The 18,709-nt window shown below is 37.3% G+C and overlaps 1 protein-coding gene across 5 annotated transcripts in view; it reads left to right on the plus strand.

Annotated features, from left to right (window-relative positions):
- Positions 1 to 18,709, plus strand: part of AFF2 (ALF transcription elongation factor 2) — a 597,410-nt gene that overhangs the window by 186,425 nt on the left and 392,276 nt on the right. For all 5 annotated transcript variants that reach the window (XM_051831606.2, XM_051831607.2, XM_008273461.4 and 2 more), the window contains one exon: positions 9,460 to 10,320. In XM_051831606.2, coding sequence (XP_051687566.2) covers positions 9,460 to 10,320 — 861 coding nt within the window. The remainder of the gene's footprint in view (positions 1 to 9,459; positions 10,321 to 18,709) is intronic.

Raw genomic sequence — 18,709 nt, forward strand, 5'->3', positions numbered from 1 at the left:
GAGTGATGTTATGGAGTAAGAGAGAGACAAAGAGAATTCTGGGTAGTAGCAATATTTCAGGAATAAAACTGGTGCTGTGAGCAAGGTATAAGAAAATAGACTAAAAAGGAGTGATCAGAGAGGTAAGGAAAGTAGTAGGAAAGAAATATTTACTAAAAACCAAAGGATTTTTTGGAGGAATGGCCTGATAGTTGCATGAAAGACCAGCAAAGGCAAGAGCTATAAATTGGCTGGTGGATTTCTCAGGTAAGGGTAGCTGGTGACCTTAGGGAAAAGTCTTTTTATTTGTTGATGTGGTGGTTATTGTAGGGAGACAACCTGCCAGGGATTGGAGAGTAATCAGGTAGTGGTTAAGTAAAGAGAAGCAGTTGATGTGATTTTGCAAAGAAGTTTTGCAGGGAGGAAAGGAGAGAGGAAAGTTAGAAAGTAAAGGGAGCAACTATATTGAGGGAAGCTTCTTTTTTAAGTGAGAGAAATGTGAGCATTTTTAGAGTTGGATGGGAAGGAATCAACATCAATGGAGAAGGGTAAGTGGAAGATGCATAGGACAGAGTTGATGCTGAGTAGAGCAGGAGACCATTATAAATGACAAGATGAGGAGTAGGTGAAAAATCCTGAGCCAGGGGAAGAAGTAGAGAATGGAACATTAGAATGAGAAAAAAAGCAGGCAAGTTTAAGCAAGATTGGGGATAGAGCAAGACTGGGAGTAGCGGAAGGTCAAAGGGTGATAGGCATACTGTTCCTTCTCAAGGTGAAAGAGGGACAAACAGATGAGTTTTAATTCTTTGGATGGATGAAAAAATGAACTTTTCTCAGAGAGTCTATTCTTTAAATTCAGTGTCCACACCCATTCTCAACGCTATTATGAGATGAAGAACTCTTCATTTAGTCTTCCTTAATATTGCAAATCATGTTGAATTAATGGTCTGTTATCTTTAAGGTAAATGTATTCTCGCCCATCATATAGACATGCATTTATTTGTAGATACTAGCAGTATATTTTTGAGTAGGCTTTGAAGATGAAAAGCCTGTTCTTAACATTGTCAGAAGTTTTCATAAGTCATTTGTCTTGATACCACAAGGTTACATTAAGTAGAGACACAGATGGAAACATTTAGCCTTGTTCAAGGCCAGGCATGTTGTATAAGTAGCTTGTTGCTTTTGTACTTCTTTATGGGGAATAATCTTTGTTCTTTGGTCTAAACTATGAAAAAAGGAGCAATACTAACAGTTGGTTACCTAGTAATTCTTTTTCTCTCACCCTTGTGTTGATGATCAGTTGTCATTTTGTGCTGTTTATGTTCAGGATTCCCTGTGAGATCACTGAGGATTATGTATCTTTTCTTCTCCTATATTATGATATGAGCACTAATGTGCACTTAAAAGGTACCTTAGAAAAAAGACTCAGCTGGTGATACTTGGAGTACCTGGGCATGCTAGTGGCAGCAGGAGTCCTAGAACTGGCTCACAGTGCATTTTTAGAAAACAAGGAGACACCACAACCTTCCACTAGGGTTGTAATGGGAATACTTAATCAACTTAAAAGTAAAAATTCCTCATGTGGTTAATCAGGACTTTCAGGAAGCTTCTTGTTATCTCAAAGGCTTGAACATGGCCTAATCATTTGGCTTGTAGTGTCAGTAATTAATGATCTAGCCAAGTGAATGCTGGTTCCTAGAGTCTACTGCCCTTTCTTAATAGAAAGAAGAAATGGTGATCTCTTATTTCCTGGATGATTTCTTTCCTTTCTTTCCCTGGACCACCTATGGAATGGAAAGAATGTTGGCGACCCCCAGATTTGGTTACTGAGAGGGAATTTCTGTCTAGGGCTACCTGTGTAGCTTACATCTTTCAAATCTGAGTTCATATTATCCTTTTGAGAAGGAAGTCTTCAAACGTGCGTGAGAAATATAAAGCCGTTTGATACGTTTTTGCTAGTGTAGAAAGATTGGTGAGGAGTTGGCATGTACCACGTGCCAACTCTGTGGAAGGCACTGTGCCAGAGCTTTTTGTATGTAGTTCTTTCATCCTTGTGACAAGTAGAGTATTGCAGTTTTTAGAAAGCTTTTATTTAATAAATATAAATTTCACAGGCACAGCTTTTGGAATATAGCAGCTCTTCCCCCATAGCTGCCCTCCCTCCCCCATTCCCACCCCACCTTCTACTCCCTCTCCCATCCCATCCTTCATTAAGATTCATTTTTAATTATCTTTATATACAGAAGATCAACCCTATACTAAGTAAAGATTTCAACAGTTTGCTGTCATACAGACACACAAAGTATAAAGTACTGTTTGAAGACAAATTTTACCTTTAATTCTCATAGTACACTCAAAAAGGACAGAGGTCCTACATGTCGAGCAAGTGCACAGTGACTCTGTTGTTGATTTAACAATTGACACTCTTATTTATGACGACAGTGATCATGCGAGGCTCTTGTTATTCCAGATATTTAAAGAAATAACTCCAATTCTTCTCAAAACAATTGAAAGAGAGGGAATCCTCCAAAATTCTTCCTGTGAAGCCAGCATCACCTTAATCCCTAAGCCTGAAAAAGATGCAGCATTGAAAGAAAATTACAGACCAATTTCCTTGATGAACATAGACACAAACATCCTCAAAAAAATTCTAGCCAATAGAATGCAACAATGCATCAGAAAGGTCATCCATCCAGACCAAGTGGGATTTTTTTATCCCTGATATGCAGGAATGGTTCAACATTCACAAATCAATCAATATGATATACCACATTAACAAACTTCTGAACAAAAGCCATATGAATATTGCATTTTCCCAATGTTTCTCATGAAGAATTGTAGTTCAGAGAAGTGAAATGCTTTTATGCATCTTCACGTTCTTGTACATGGTGAGTACAGGCTTTTCAACCCACTTCAATGTGATTTTGTAAAAGGAATTGTTTATACTCTGATAGGAAGTCAGAAGTCTTAATAAGCTTACCTGCTGGGTGACTGTGGGGAAGAAACTTCATTTCTCTAGCCTGTAGTTTTCTCATTTCTGAAGTGAATCATAATAATTAATAGTAATAAGAGTAACATTTTCTACCTCAACACAACTCAGTCAAAGTGAGGAAACTGAGGCACAAAGAGGTTTTTCTAATGACTACTTAAGGTTATTTATGTTGGGACAGGAAAAGGCCAAATGGAGGCCAGAGTGTGACTGTTGGCTCACATGGTTGTTATAGGGATCAAATGAAAGAGCCTAGGAAACCTTATTTGAAATCTGTAAAGTACTGTAAAAGTTCAGACTATCATTGTCATTAAAACTACGGCAAAGAAACAACTTACTGTTTATAGTGATTAACTGTAAAATATTAGGATTAGAAAAAAGAATCGCTAAATTGCATTCTTTAGTCACAATAAAGTAAAATAAGTAATGTATTCCAAAATTTCTAGCTTTTTAATACTTTTATTAAAAAGAAATACTTTGGTACAGTGGCCTTCTTCATGTTAGTATTGTGAGGAAATTATGCTCCTATTTGCAGACAGCATTAAAGCAAACTGAGGGAAGTTTGCATTTTCTAAAGTAATGAGAGGCAAAAAGCTTAAATGAAGGAGTTCTGTTAGTCATGAGCCACAAACCAGACATGTAATTTATGCCTTAAAATACTTGGAAAATGCATTTTCTTGATGATAGAGATATTGTGATTACTTAGAAAATCATGGCTAGAGAGCTTACCTTTAAGGAATCAACCAATTTTCTAGAACCGGAAGTAAAAAAATGGCCAAATTGAAAAAAAACCTGTAATTGATTGAAATGGCCAAATTTCATTTTTCTATGTTTATAATGTCCAATCCAGACTGCCAAGATTACCTTGCTCCTTAATAGGATTGCTAAGTCTCTGGAGAGCAAAAAAGAACATTCAATGTGAATCAGAAGTTGCTATGGTGTATAATAAGAATACATTGTGTACTTGTGTATAAATGTATTTCAGGACCCATTGGGTTTTCTATTTAGTGGATCTCATAACCGCATCTTGAGAAATTAAAATCTGGTTTTCACTAAATCATCTCTAATAGTTAGAAGGCAAAGAGTTTACTTTGGGGCTGGCGCCATGGCTCAATAGGCTAATCCTCTGCCTGTGGCGCTGGCACACTGGGTTCTAGTCCCAGTCGGGGCGCCAGATTCTGTCCCGGTTGCCCTTCTTCCAGGCCAGCTCTCTGCTATGGCCTAGGAGTGCAGTGGAGGATGGCCCAAGGGCTTGGGCCCTGCACCCCATGGGAGACCAGGAGAAGCACCTGGCTCCTGGCTTCGGATCAGCGTGGTGCGCCGGCCGCAGCGTGCCGGCCGCGGTGGCATTGGAGGGTGAACCAACGGCAAAAAGGAAGACCTTTCTCTCTGTCAGTCTCTCTGTCGCTATCCACTCTGCCTGTCAATAAAAAAAAAAAAAGAGTTTGCTTTGGTGACATGGACGGACTGTTAGATTAGTTGGTGACTGTTGTATGATAGGCTTCTTGAGGCTGTGTGTCCGTGTTCTGTGGCTCATTCTGCCTCATGAGTGTTTTGAATTTTCCAGTATTTGTCTTAAGAATGAGCATGGTAATTCTGACTGGTAGCCATAGCATGTCTGTTATGCGAAGCATATGGCTCTTTCTTCAATCAGCAACTCAGAAAAGTATCACCTATGAATTCATCCTTGAATTGTCTGCTATGCAGTTCCTGTCACAACTGCTTTTGAGACAATTACTCCTTGAGGAAGTTAGTCTAAGGGAGATGACAGCCCTCCATACCTCCAAGTTATTACAGCTCCACCCTTCCTGTGTCATTAGTGCACACAGAGGTACACATTTCAAGCCCCACTGGTTTTCTGTATAACAGATTTCTTCCAAAACTTAAAAACTCATTGACAGTTACCTAATTATGGGGAGGCAGAGTTTATTTATATTAACCTAGATATCTAATGCCACAGGCAGATTTAACTTTCCTTAGTACTGCTCTTTATCACAATAGAGAAAAAAAACACATAAAGGACATGTATTCATCTTCTGGAAAATTGATAACAAAACTTGTTTTTTATTGCTCAAAGATTCTTATAAATGAACCAGTTAGAGGAATTTATTTTTACATTTTATTATCAGGCAATAATTTGTCTCAACTAATTAATTAGTACATGCTTTCTTCCATCAGACAAAGGGCATTCTAGAACCTATGAGCTTTTTCTTTTTGCCTTAGCTATGAGGAAGCTCAAAGTTCAATTTAATGTCCAATCATAGTAACCAAATTAGCCTGACTTTACGTTTCCATTTCTGTGCCTTCTACTCTAAGCCGTTGCAAATTCTTTATTTTGATATAGGGAGGTTATGAACTATAATTTTATTCTATTCCATTTGACAATAAGTTTTTCATACTTAATATGCACCAGACATGGTACTAAGTCTTGGGGATTTAAAGATGAATAAAAAGTGGCCTTGGACTTTCAAGAGCTCATAGTTTTATTCAGTGAGACAAATCATAGTTGTAGTTTTTACATTATGTAGAAGGAGTTTGATTTTTCTGTACTGTTCAGAGAAATTTCAATTTCCTCCTAATTTTATTCGTATATGCGTGTGTGTGTGTATTCACATTATGACATTGATAAGTTCAGAAATTCTCCTAATTTTCTTTAATTTTATTCAAAGTGTATTGCATATATACAGATTTAGTAAAATAGTGATAGTTCCCACCCTACCCTCCCCTTCTCCCTCCCATGCTTCAACATTTATTCCTCCTCCCACTCCTATTCCCACTATTAATTTTTACAAAAATCTATTTTCAGTTTAAACCCTACACCAACTAGAGAGTTCAACAAATAGTATGAGGAAAAAAAAAAAACACTGTTCCTCAACAGTAGACGCTAGAGCTGTAAACAATAATGAAATCTCAAAATGTCTATTTCACTCCAGTACACTACATTTTAGGTACTCCATTAGTTACCCCATATCAGGGAAAACATATGATCTGTCTTTTTGGGACTGGATTATTTTACTAAGAATAATGTTTTCCAGTTGCATCCATTTTGTTGCAAAAACAGGATTTCATTTTTTTTTATTTTTACAGCTGAGTGGTGCTCTACAGTGTGTATATACCATAGTTTTTTTATTCACTCATCAGTTGATGGACATCTGGGTTGATTACATATCTTAGCTATTGTGAATTGAGCTGCTATAAATATGGGAATACAGATAACTCATATGCTGATTTCTTTTGGGTATTTTTTTTTAAAATATCAGTCCTGAAGTACATGTCTTTTTATTTCTTTATTTTAAATTTTATTTGTTTTGCAAGTCTCATATATTTCCTATATACAGATTTAGGAACATAACGATACTTCCCCTTCTATCCTCCACCCCCACTGCCCACGCTCCAACCCTTCCTCCCCCTCCCTCTTGAATTTCCATTCTTAATTTTTACAATGATATATTTTCATTATACTTAATTATTGTATAGTTACCCTTACTCTGAGTAAAGGAGTTCAACAAATAGTATTCAGAGAAAGAATACAAAACAAAACATTACACTGTTCCTCGGTGGAAGAGACAAGGGCTATAAACAATCATTTATTCTCAAAATGTCTATTTCACTCCAATATGTTTTCAGTTTATTTTATACTCATAAGGTTAACCCTACATTAAGTAAAGAGTTCAACACATAGTATAAAAAAAAAAAAAAAAAAAAACTGTTCCTCAACAGTGGAGACAAGGGCTGTAAACAAACATTGAATCTCAAAATGTCCATTTCACTCCAATACATTACATTTTAGGTAGTATATTAGTTACCCCAGAAATTTCAAGCATCTTGTATAACCTAGTCATGGAAGAAAGATTAAGCACACATCAAAAACCCAGATCATTATAACATTACACATAAATGAGGAGACATTAAAACTAGATAATGTTTTCTCCACTAAGGACAAGAATAAGCATGTCTTTCCTATTTACTGAAACAAGAAAAAGGATGTGACTAGCTTGCTTGCTCTCAAAAATGTGATTCTTGAGCTCTGATGTTATTGGTCTAGCATGAGAATAGAATGGCCTCTCAGAAGCTGGAATTGTATCTTTGTGACACCTAAGGGCAAGGTGGTTCTGATTGTGTGAAGCTCTGTTTCCATGAAAGTCAGGTAGTAAGACTAAATCGTTTCATATGGGAAATGAAATGGTGTTGTTTTCTCTTGTAGGGTCAGATCCTTTAATATAGCCAGATATCAGCATTCATTCATTTGACCCAAGAGGTTATCTGTTTGAGAGGCAAGAAGAAACCTGTGCTTGACTCGAATTTTGGCTGGAACCTCAATACTCTAAATATTCTTTGTTTTAAATTTAGGGATTGAATTGAGATACCAGTTTCGACTGCTGCCCATATGGTTCATTGTGCAGTTCGGTTATAAGTGACCACTATATGCAAAGAGTAGATTCTTACCTTTACTGAAACATAATTTTTGCAATTAAAAATGAAAAACCTAGGGACTCCTAGGGAATAAAAGTGTTTCCTACCCACCTTTATCTTTTAAATATGCCTTTCAAATGTATTTCTGAAAATACAGTGTTTATTTAGCTAAGGATTATATGGAATGTTACTTGTTTAATCACTACTTTAGTACCAAGGTTGCATATAATGCAATATAAGATGTTCTTGAGGATAAGAATACTAAAATTCACATGTATTTAATTTCTACAGATCTCAATTTTCCAGTGTTCCCTTAGAATATATTTAGCATACTTTAGTTGATCTTTGAAATTCATATCTTTATAACTTCCCTCATTTCCTTGATTTAATACATATATGAATTGAAGGCATATACAGTATATAGAGACTGTGCTAGTAATAAAGTCAAGATATCCATTGGCTTCTCTCTTTTCGATTGTTCTTTCTCGATGCCCTTTGTTGTCTCCTTTTCTTCTCTCAGTCTTTTAAAGTTTGACGCTGCCCAGGGTTTCCTTCCCCAACCTGATCTTCTCATTCTACATTTTCTTTTCCTGGGTGATTTCATTTATTTCCAGTACTTCACCCTCCATCTATCTGCATAATCTCCCATCTTTACATACAAAGAATAGTTAGCAGCTATATAAGTTAGGTTTAGACTGAGATACCAGACTTGGGCCAGTGTACTCCCTGTATATACTAGGGGAGCAGCCTGTGTATAGGCCATGTAAGAAACCTTAGATGTTAGACATTTGTCTTCAGTGGACAGTTTACCAACGGGGAGGTGTTCACCTCCTCCTGTTCATGGAGAACATGTTTGTTACTCCTGGGACCTGAAGGCCACATTAGGTGGTATCTTCCCTACCTGGTGGCCCAGTTGTCAGATGGCTCTTGGATATTAGTAGCCATCTTTTATTGCAACGTCTTAAGCCTAGATAATGAATCCCATGCACAAAGAAGTCCTTTACCCTTCTGAATTCAGGAACTTATTTTGATAACCCCTTTAGCATATAAAAAATAAAAATCAATTTGAGGATGAACAATTGAGATTTCATCAATGTAGTATTCAGGTATACCCACTATTTTTCAGTCATGAAAGATTTGCTTTGTATGTTGCAAATTTTATGCAGGAGCTTAATTATTTTAAAAAATCATCATAACTATCTTAATAGGATTAATATATCCTATAGGAGTGCTGTAGATGGCATGATGATTGTCCGTAGAATGATTTGGTTGCTTCTGCAACTCCTACCCATTAGACTAACATCATTTTGAAAAGATTACTTTGATTTACTTAACCAATACTTTGAATTCTTGAATATTTTTTTTCTAAATCACTGAAAAGACACAGGAGGATTTGAGTCACTGTTGAAGAAAATTGCATTCTTTCAAAGTAAATGAGTATGAATTATCAGTATGTAAATAGTCACCCCCAGAATATGTAGGCAGACACCAGTAATTTATACATTTCTTTGATTAAAAGGAATTAGCTTCACTTTAGTCATAAGTTAGCTCAATTAGATGTTGTTTAATCCCATGCCCTTTCTAAACTTAATATTGTCATGATAACACAATTTAGCTGACTTCCTTATCCAATTGGCTAAGCCTTTTTCTTGGTATAATATAGTACAAAGGCTTATGTATCAAGAACATATATAATATTCAGTTATAATTCCAATTATCAATAAAGTGAAGTTGTTTTTATTTCATGTAACAGTTCAGCTCATCTGACCTAAAATATATAATCTTTCAAATCTAATTAATAAATAACATAATTTAAAACTTTTTTCAATAACTTTAAGACAGGCCAATTAGTATCCCAACGTTAATCACACTTGCTCTTTACAAGACGCTCTTTAAGTAGTGTTATTGATTTTTTTTCTCTCAGAGAATATGAAAAGTATGAAATTTTATGGAAGTGTGACAATTTTACAGAACCCTATATGCTAGTCTACTTAAGGCATCTGTTTGAAACATAAACATTAGGAAACACAAACCTATTCATTCTTTCTCCTCCCACCCCCATCTTTTTGTTATTTTAGACAAACAAAGGTGATGCACTTGCCAACCGAGTCCAGAACACGCTTGGAAACTATGATGAAATGAAGGATTTGCTAACTAACCATTCTAATCAGAATCATCTAGTGGGTATCCCAAAGAATTCTGTGCCCCAGACTCCCATCAACAAAAATGAACCAAGCTTTTTTTCAGAACAAAAGAACCGAATGATACCATCTCACCAGGATAATACCCATTCCTCGGCATCAGTGCCTCCACCTTCTGTTGTGATCCTGAATTCAACCCTGATACACAGCAACAGAAAATCAAAACCTGAGTGGCCACGAGATAGTCATAATCCTAGCACCATACCAGCAAGCCAGGCCGGAAGTCAGCCCAACAAGATGCAGACTTTGACACAGGACCAGACTCAAGCCAGACTCGAAGATTTCTTTGTCTACCCAGCTGAAGCTCCCCAAGTTGGAGCCACTGAAGAATCAAATCCATCTACAAAGGAAGACATTAATCCCATGTTCAGTGGAGAGGATGCTTTCAAAGAAATCTTTCAATCCAACTCAGCAGAAGAATCTGAATTTACAGTGCAAGCACCTGGGTCTCCCTTAGTTGCCTCTTCTTTATTAGCTCCCAGCAGTGGCCTTTCAGTTCAAAGCTTCCCACCAGGGATTTACTGCAAAACAAGCATGGGGCAGCAAAAACCAACTGCATATGTAAGACCCATGGATGGCCAAGAACAGGCACCAGACATCTCTCCTACACTGAAACCTTCCATTGAATTTGAGAACGGGTTTGGGAATCTGTCATTTGGATCACTCTTGGATGGAAAACCCAATGCAGCCAATTCAAAGACTAAGCTGTCAAAGTTCACGATCCTCCAAACAAATGAAGTAAGTAATTTTTCAAGTTTTGTTTCATTTTTATTTCACTTTTCTAACCTCTATTATCAAATATTCACAACAAGCTCTTAATTGCCTTATTAAGTCATATATGATTCTTCAAGGTCAGAATCTTGTTCTTGATCTGTCACTTGAGACATGACTAGTTAACACTCTGCAAATACAGTTAAATTTTGGTAATTTGGAATGACCAATGACAAGGTTAGTCTGAATGAAAAGTTGGAGTTATAAAATAGTTTCAGAAAATGCACCTTTAGCAATATGCACAAACTAGTAAAATTCAAAATTTTAACTTGTTAAATAGTATGAGGTTCATGAGTAGAGTGTAAATCACATAAGACCTTCAATAACCAAATAACATAAACATAAAACACAGAAGTTCCTTAAGGTGTGAGAACATACAAGTATGATTTGCTAGAACGTGAAGTGGAAGGGATTCTTTAAAAATCTTAGTTTTCTCTCTGCTTGCAGGGCTATTCCCCAAGGCTATTCCTTGGCAAGAGCTTAAAGTTATCTTTTGTATCCCTCAGTGCTCCCTTCTGCATCATGTCCTTCTAGAGATAACTACATAGCCCTCTCATACTACCTTCATCCCTTCTATTAAAAAAATGGCATTGTTACCAACCAAAGTCCCACTGGGGTTAGAGTGACTAAATGCCCTACCCATCTCAGGAATCACTGCCTTGTATAAGAGAAGTCTAGAGGGACCAAACACTCCCAAAGGAGTTAATTCCAGGCCTTGTTCCCCTGTGAGGGGATGTACATGGGGCTGCCTCTCTGACACTACCATGTATGCAGCTACCTACTGCACCTCAAGCATTGATGGGAAGAAGCTACTTCCTTTAAATTGGATTCCTGTTATTGGTGACTAAATGCTTGAAAAGACACAGAGGAAAAAAGTAGGTTGAAATTCTTACTTAAAAGGCGTGACAGACTTTCTGGATGAATTTTTGCAGAATCTAAGTTAGTGGTGTTCAAATTAGAGAATTCTGACTATCTAAGCCCTCTGCTCTTCTTCCTTTACTTATCCTCAGCAGATGCGGTGATTTCAGATGACAATGGGAACACAAAGGAAGGGATATATCTGGGGATGTTGCTTATAAATTCTAGACATATGATTTTAATATTTTTTCATTTCTGAGGCAATTTTGCTTTTTGTATCGTCATTCATGAAGTCTTGTGAAGCATCCTCCTAAGTATCTTTCCATTCTGTTGCCTATTCTGCACCTTCACTGCCTTTGAACCACCTGTAAATATCTTGTACTTGGACTGCTATGATAGCTCCTCCTAATTGGTCTCCCCCAACTCTAGCTCACATCTCTTCCAAAGCATCCTTCATACAGGCTGGTCCAATGGACATTTCTGACCATGTCTTTCCTGCTTTTTATTCTTCAATGCCTTCTTATCACTTCCAGGACAAATTCCAACTTTCTTAGTCCCATATTCAAAGCTCTTTACTCTCTGGTTTCATTCTCTCTTTCTGGCCTCATATTTCACCACTTTTCCATATACATAAGCAATCCCATCCCTAAAGAACTACCCATGGTTCCCTGTCATATCATGCGTTTTGGCCTGCTGTCACCACAGTTAGAATGCCTTTCCCTACCCTCCCTTGTTTTCTTGGTGAAGTCTTATTTCTCCTGAAACGTCTGCTCAGTGGTCATTTTCTCTATGAAAACGTTTGTGATTCCTCTAGCTTTATTACAAACCACTTGTTCTGGATTCCTTTAGTGTCTTCTTTTATACACTTTGGTTGTCAGTTCATGGTATTATAGTTATGTGTTTATGTGTTTGCCTCCTATATTAGACTTTGAGCTCCTTGAGGGCAAGGAATGTCTCATTCTTTGCACCCCAAGTGCTGAGAAAATGCCTTGCACATAATAGATATTTAATAAATATTGAATAAATTAATTTCAAAAATTTTTATGATTAGATTTTATATGCTATAATGTTAATGTAAACAAAGATAAACAATTGCTAGAAAATTCATTTTCAGTCATATTTATTTAATTGCACTCTGTCTGCTCATGTCTTACTCAGCTCTGCTTCTGCATAATCATAAATCCTAATCCTTATTTCTACCAGCAGACTTAATATGGCGGTTTAATACTGAAAAACCCAAAAAGATATCGCTTTGAAAGAGGAAGATTATAGTGGGAGTTTGAGGTATTATTTTTTAAAGAATTATTTTATTTATTTGATAGAGTTACAGAGAGAGGTAGAGCCAGAGAAAGAGAGATCTCCCATCCCACTGGTTCGCTTCCCAAATGACTGCAATGGTCAGAGATGAGCTGATCCAAAGCCAGGAACCAGGAACTTCTTCCGGGTCTCCCATGTGGGTGCAGGGGCCCAAGGACTTGGGCCATCTTCTACTGCTTTCCCAGGCCATAGCAGAGAGCTGGATAGGAAGAGGAATAGCCAGGGCTTGAACTGGCGCCCATGGGATGCTGGTGCTGCAGGCTGGGCTTTAACCCACTGCATCACAGCACTGGCTCCAAGGTGTCGTTCTTACCATTTTCTTGCCCTGGTGTCTCTTGTTATTCCCTCCTTACATTGGGGTGTCAACATATAGGACTTGTCTTGAAATAGCACTGCCCTATAAAGCAATTTGGATTGACGGTTCTCATACCCAACAAGATCTAATCTGTCATAATCCCTTCTCTTATACATTCACAAAATGGCTGACCCAGATTCAAAAGTGACTTCAAACTTTCATTTGATGCTTTGACACACCAATGAGTGTTACATTTTCAAAAAGAGTCTGAGCTGTCATCAGTGCTAGAGGTGATTATCTAAGGAGCAGCCCATATGCATACAGTGTTTGGTGCTGGTGCAGATAGACTTTGAAAGATTTTTGTATGAAAAATGGGTCAGTTGCAATAAAGTTATGCTAGAAGATCAGTAAAGAAAGTACCCGTTTGAACATATAAGTCTCAAGGAAGGATTCAAAAGAGGGGTAGGGAGAAGCTTATGTTCATGAAGTCAGAAAAATACATAGTTTAAGGGTAATGTGAATACCAAAGACCAGAGGAAAGAAAATGAAAGGTTAGACAGCCCAACAGAGAACATAAAAGTGTGTAGATTAAAAAGTGGGCATAAATATAGACAAAGTAGAGCATTATGAAGCTTTGAACTAATGGAATTTATGTAGCAAAAACTCTGACCAAGTCTGAATATTCACCCTATTAAACCATGATGCACTTTTCAAAAAGCACTTAGCATTAGAATTCAGCTTCAGTTCTTGGCACCAAGGTTTTCAGGCAGTGGTTCCTTGTCTCTGTTCAGTATTGCCATCTTTGATGGGTCGTAGCTTTCCCTTGACTTATTGTGGAGAATGTTTATCCATACAATAATAAAAGATTTTCTTAGAGCATTCTCAACTTTTTCCCTGACTCTAGTGACAGACGGCTGACTTGTTTTGTTAATGAAATGCATTTGGAACAGAGAGTAGAACAGGAATTGCTAAATGACTAGAAAACAGACGCATTCTAAGATATACAAATAAGCATATAAGATTATATTTGTGTATTGTGAAATCATAAACTATCATTGAAATGTGATGTGTGTGTATTTATGTGTCCATATTTTTGTGTCTATACTTGTATTAGTATTGGGGAAATTTTTATTTCTTACCCTTGGAACATTCCCATGCTTAGAATTTCTGTATTAATAAAGATATTAGAAGTCTAAACAACTTTATTGCAAATGATCAGCTTTTTCAGTTGAGGTATGTAATTTAAAGAAATCATTTGTTTAAAACTCCATGCTACAGAATTTATTAAAATTCCAGGCAACCAAAAAAATAGCTGATGTGTGCTGCAATTAGGTTTAGAAGAATTTTTCTGGAAACTGCATCTGAATACAGTAACAGGACTATTTATGTCAAGTAGAAACTGAGGGTTGCTTGCAGATGGTGTTTTATTAGGAAATGAATTTGTTAGTAAATGTGGCTTTATACATGATTTTATTAGAGAGGTTTTTGTTTATTTTTTCCTTAGGAGAAAAATCTGCTGGTACAGATAGCTTCACATTTTGGTATAATTTGTTATTAGTATTCTTTGACAAATAAAATAACTGCATGCAAATGAAATGATCAGTGTGATGTATTAAGTGTCTCCATCCCAATCCCAATATGGAGGGTGTCATCACAATAAAAGATCATTTGCTTTACATGTTACTCTTGACTGTGATCTTAGGCTATTTGAGTCTCCAATTGCTGCAAAAATAGAAGTGTCTTAGGAAAGTTTAATGGAACTGACATGGGATTGGTCTAGCTTATTTTAGAGGTTAGATTTGTCAACCAGCTGAAAAGTTATCATTCAGATTTGTGGCTGCGCCTGCTTTGTTTTATACTCTATGCAGTGAACATTGTGAGTATAATTAGCTTTATTGATTATGAGGTACATAATAAGCAGAAGTCCCTTGTGTGAGAACTATAGAGAATAATGGGATCTTATTACTGGTGTTCTTGATGTCTGTGTAGCTACAAAAAAGAGATAGAGGCAGCTCCTTTACAGAATAGAATATCAACCAGCTGCTGTGTGTAATTCATTTTTCATTTAATGTACATCATGTAGTTCTTTTGTCCATTCTTATGGATATAAAATAATCTTCAGTTTCAGGCTATAACTGGTCTAATTTAAACACAATCTAGAATGAATGGAGACACCTCTAAAAGTACTTGCACTTTCAGGGTGCCAGAAAAGACTCTTGACCTTAACATTTTTCGAGACTGTGTAGAATCTGCAATACTTTGTACCTGCCATCCCATGAATCTGACCCCTGGTGGTTGCTTTTTTGTTTATACCTTTGACTAACTTTTCTAAATCTTTAGTTTCATTGGTGTTCAAATTCATTTTTCTTACCATAGCTCTTCATTTCTCTCTAACATTAATGTCTCCCTAGACTGAATGAAGTGACCACAAATGCAACACAAGGCCTTGCAGTCTTTTTGATGGTGAAGTCAGAGATGCTAAGAGAAAATTCAGTTAAGATGGCTGTGCTGTATTTCTATGATTAGGAAATGTGTTCTGAGGAGAATAAGCTGAGCTCATACTCACAATCAGTAGCACTAATCTACCAGATAGTGAAACAGAAGGTTAATCAGGGAGTGTTTCACAGAGAGTGAATGTGACATAGATTTTGAACTTTATCTTGAATCCTGGGTAGAATTATACTGTTTGAAGATGAATATGGAAGACAGTTCATATGTGTGCAGTTCATATGTGTGCATATTTTGTGGATGGAGAGAATGACATACATCAGAAAAATATGAGGTACAATCTGAGGGTAGGCCTGTTTGCACCTGAAAGTTTATAGGACCAAAGTGAAATAGAGCTTGAAAGTCAGGCTGTCACTGATTGTGAGTATGTAGGCAATATGGCAGCTAATGGAAGACTTCTCTCTCTCTTTCTCTCACTCTCTCTCTCTCTCTCTCTCTCTGCCTTTGCTTCTCTGTAACTCCACCTTTCAAATAAATAAATAAATCTTAAAAGAATGAATAGTGTGGAGCCATCTGAGCTCTGCCTGCATACCTCTGGCTACCACCCTTCAGAACAGTTTGGGTATTGTTAAGGCTAAATAATTATGGGGAAGTAGAATAGGATCATTTTAGAGCATGGCTACAAATTCTGTCTGGAGTATTATTATTTTTCACTCCTTTTTTTAAAAAAAATAAATGAAATATGCTGCATTTCACCAGAAAGTACCAGCTGTGGACTCAGCAAATTGGCTCCTAATCTTGTCACTACTCACTAAAATAATGAAAGATAGGGGACCTCTATTTACACATTACTTCCAGAGAAATATTTTGACAGGTTCAGTATACAGTGAACTGATAAGCTTTTGTTATGTGTATTCCAAATTATCCTGTTATCACTAGATATATCGATTAGTTCAATACTTTCTGAGCCAGTCATAAAAGAGACTACTTTCATTCTACATTAAAGAATAAGAAAAATTGACTTGTAGATAGCCATATTGATGCAATTCAAATAGTAAATGCAAAGGCTCTAGAGATGAGTTATAAAATTCTTTATGTGTATTATAAATCTGTGTTGTATTTTTCAATTGGCATGAGTGCAAACAATCTTTAATTAAGCATCATTTTTAAAATATGCTAAAATAGCTGACGCCATGGCTCAATAGGCTAATCCTCTGCCTGGGGCTCCAGCACACCGGGTTCTAGTCCCGGTCGGGGCGCCGGATTCTGTCCCGGTTGCTCCTCTTCCAGGGCAGCTCTCTGCTGTGGCCCAGGAGTGCAGTGGAGGATGGCCCAAGTCTTTGGGCCCTGCACCCACATGGGAAACCAGGATAAGCACCTGACTCCTGGCTTCGGATCAGCGTGATGCGTCGGCTGCAGCGAGCTGGCCGCAGCGGCCATTGGGGGGTGAACCAACGGATAAAGAAGGCCTTTCTCTCTGTCTCTCTCTCTCACTGTTCACTCTGCCCGTCAAAAAATATGCTAAAACTATGCTGTCATTGCCAAATAGAGTTTATTAATATAGGTGACAATAACAAAATCCTGATATGTCTGTAGTTTATAGTTTACAAATTTCTTCACATAGATTATCTTATTTGAACAGGGTCTGGGATTATTATCATTACCTTTTCATACATGCAGGAACTTAGTTTCAGAAGACTAATGGTCCCTTGCCTTATAGTCATGCAGCCAGCAAATGGCCTTGCTGAGACCAGAACCCATGTTTTCAGTGCCATTTTAAGAAGTTATTTGTGTGCTACTACATATGTGGAATAATTTTCTAAAAGTAGCTTCTCTATTGGAACATAAAGGACAAGAACATAATGAACTGAATCTAACTTAAGTTAAAATTCCCTTACTGGTTTCATATTTCAAAAGTCTGGGGCTGAACACACCAAGAGAGCAATTTTTCTTGTGGTGTTACAGGTTATACTCATGTGTTTTTAATTTACAAATATGGTGAGAAGTAGTGCTTTTGGAATATTCCTAAATGAGTAACACATGATAAAACTTGTTAGCAGACCTTCCTTGTTTCATAAAGTTTCTATCTTTTTGTCTCTTTGGTGGGATGACTTTGGCAGAGTGATCAGAAAACACTGCTAAAATCTGGGTTTCTGTGGTGTAACAACCACTTTAAAGATAAACTTTAGGCGTAATGAGAGTTCAGTAAAAAGTGGGCATGAAAATAATTGCTATAGTGGGAATAAGATTTTCTAAAATATTTGAGTCCCTCCAAAATATTTACATTAAAGAAAACTCTTTAGGATCATGAGAGCAAAATTAGATTGCAAAGATCCGGCAGGATCCCTAATTTTATTCATAGATAATAAATGAGTTTCACTGCACCCCGGCAAAATAATGCAAATAATCCATAGACTGTCTACTTTAGAAAACTGCTATGCGAATAAATGAAGTAGGTAAGGCTACTGAGGTTTCGCCTCACCTCCCTTTCTAGCGCTGGTGCGTAGACTCGGCGGCTGAGGTCCCGAGCTATGGGCACCCGTGCCCTCCGCATAGGTCCACTGTGTCCCACTAGTTCCGGAAGAGTTTCCTCTGCAGTTTTTTCCCTAACTCTTCCCTGAGACTGCAGTGTCTCCACTTTTATTAAACTATCTTTTCCCAGACTATCATAGCACTCCCTCCCTATTCCACCATCTTGGAGGACCCTCCATCGTTTGCTTTCTTAAGATTGAAATGTGTCAACTCCCAGGGCAAGAAGCCATTAGCATGCCCAGGCTTGGATCAGAATCACAGGATGCAGGGTGCTGACCCCAGAGATAACCACTAGCAGGAAGCCAATCCTGTAATTGTATCTATGGAGGTAAAGGGCTTGGGGAAAACAAAATTAGGATTTGAAAATCCTTTATGTATTACCAGTATATAATATACTTAACTTAAATGTGTACAAGTAGGGCTTTCTATGATTCTCGGAATAAAACATCTTTTTGTGTACCTGAGACTTTGGGTTAAATGGAGGAAAGGATTGATGGTCTGTGGCAACCCCTATAGCTCTTCATGAATAATGTGTAGGGGTGTTTGTGCACATATGTGCATACATGCATGCATCAGGTGTTTATGTGTCTTATTGGGGATTTTGAGTAAGCCATTGACTTCTGAGAGGAAGTCTAGAGAATCATGCCTTTTTTTTGTACTTCCTGAGGTTTTTTTCCAGTTTCTTGGGCAATATCTATGTTCCAAGGTGACAAAGTGAAGAAGTGGTAGAAGAAAGGATCTATTTAGTTAACATTTTAAAGATGATGTGAAGCTGAGCTGACGCTTTGACAAATGCATGGATTTGTGAGGGAAAAAGAGACTATGTCATAGCCAGATGAAATGGGCTTCATATATATTTGGAAGTTGTTGGTGCTTCAAGAATCATGTTTCCTATGATAGAAGGGT

Source organism: Oryctolagus cuniculus, chromosome X, assembly GCF_964237555.1.
Source record: "Oryctolagus cuniculus chromosome X, mOryCun1.1, whole genome shotgun sequence".
Classification (NCBI taxonomy): domain Eukaryota; kingdom Metazoa; phylum Chordata; class Mammalia; order Lagomorpha; family Leporidae; genus Oryctolagus; species Oryctolagus cuniculus.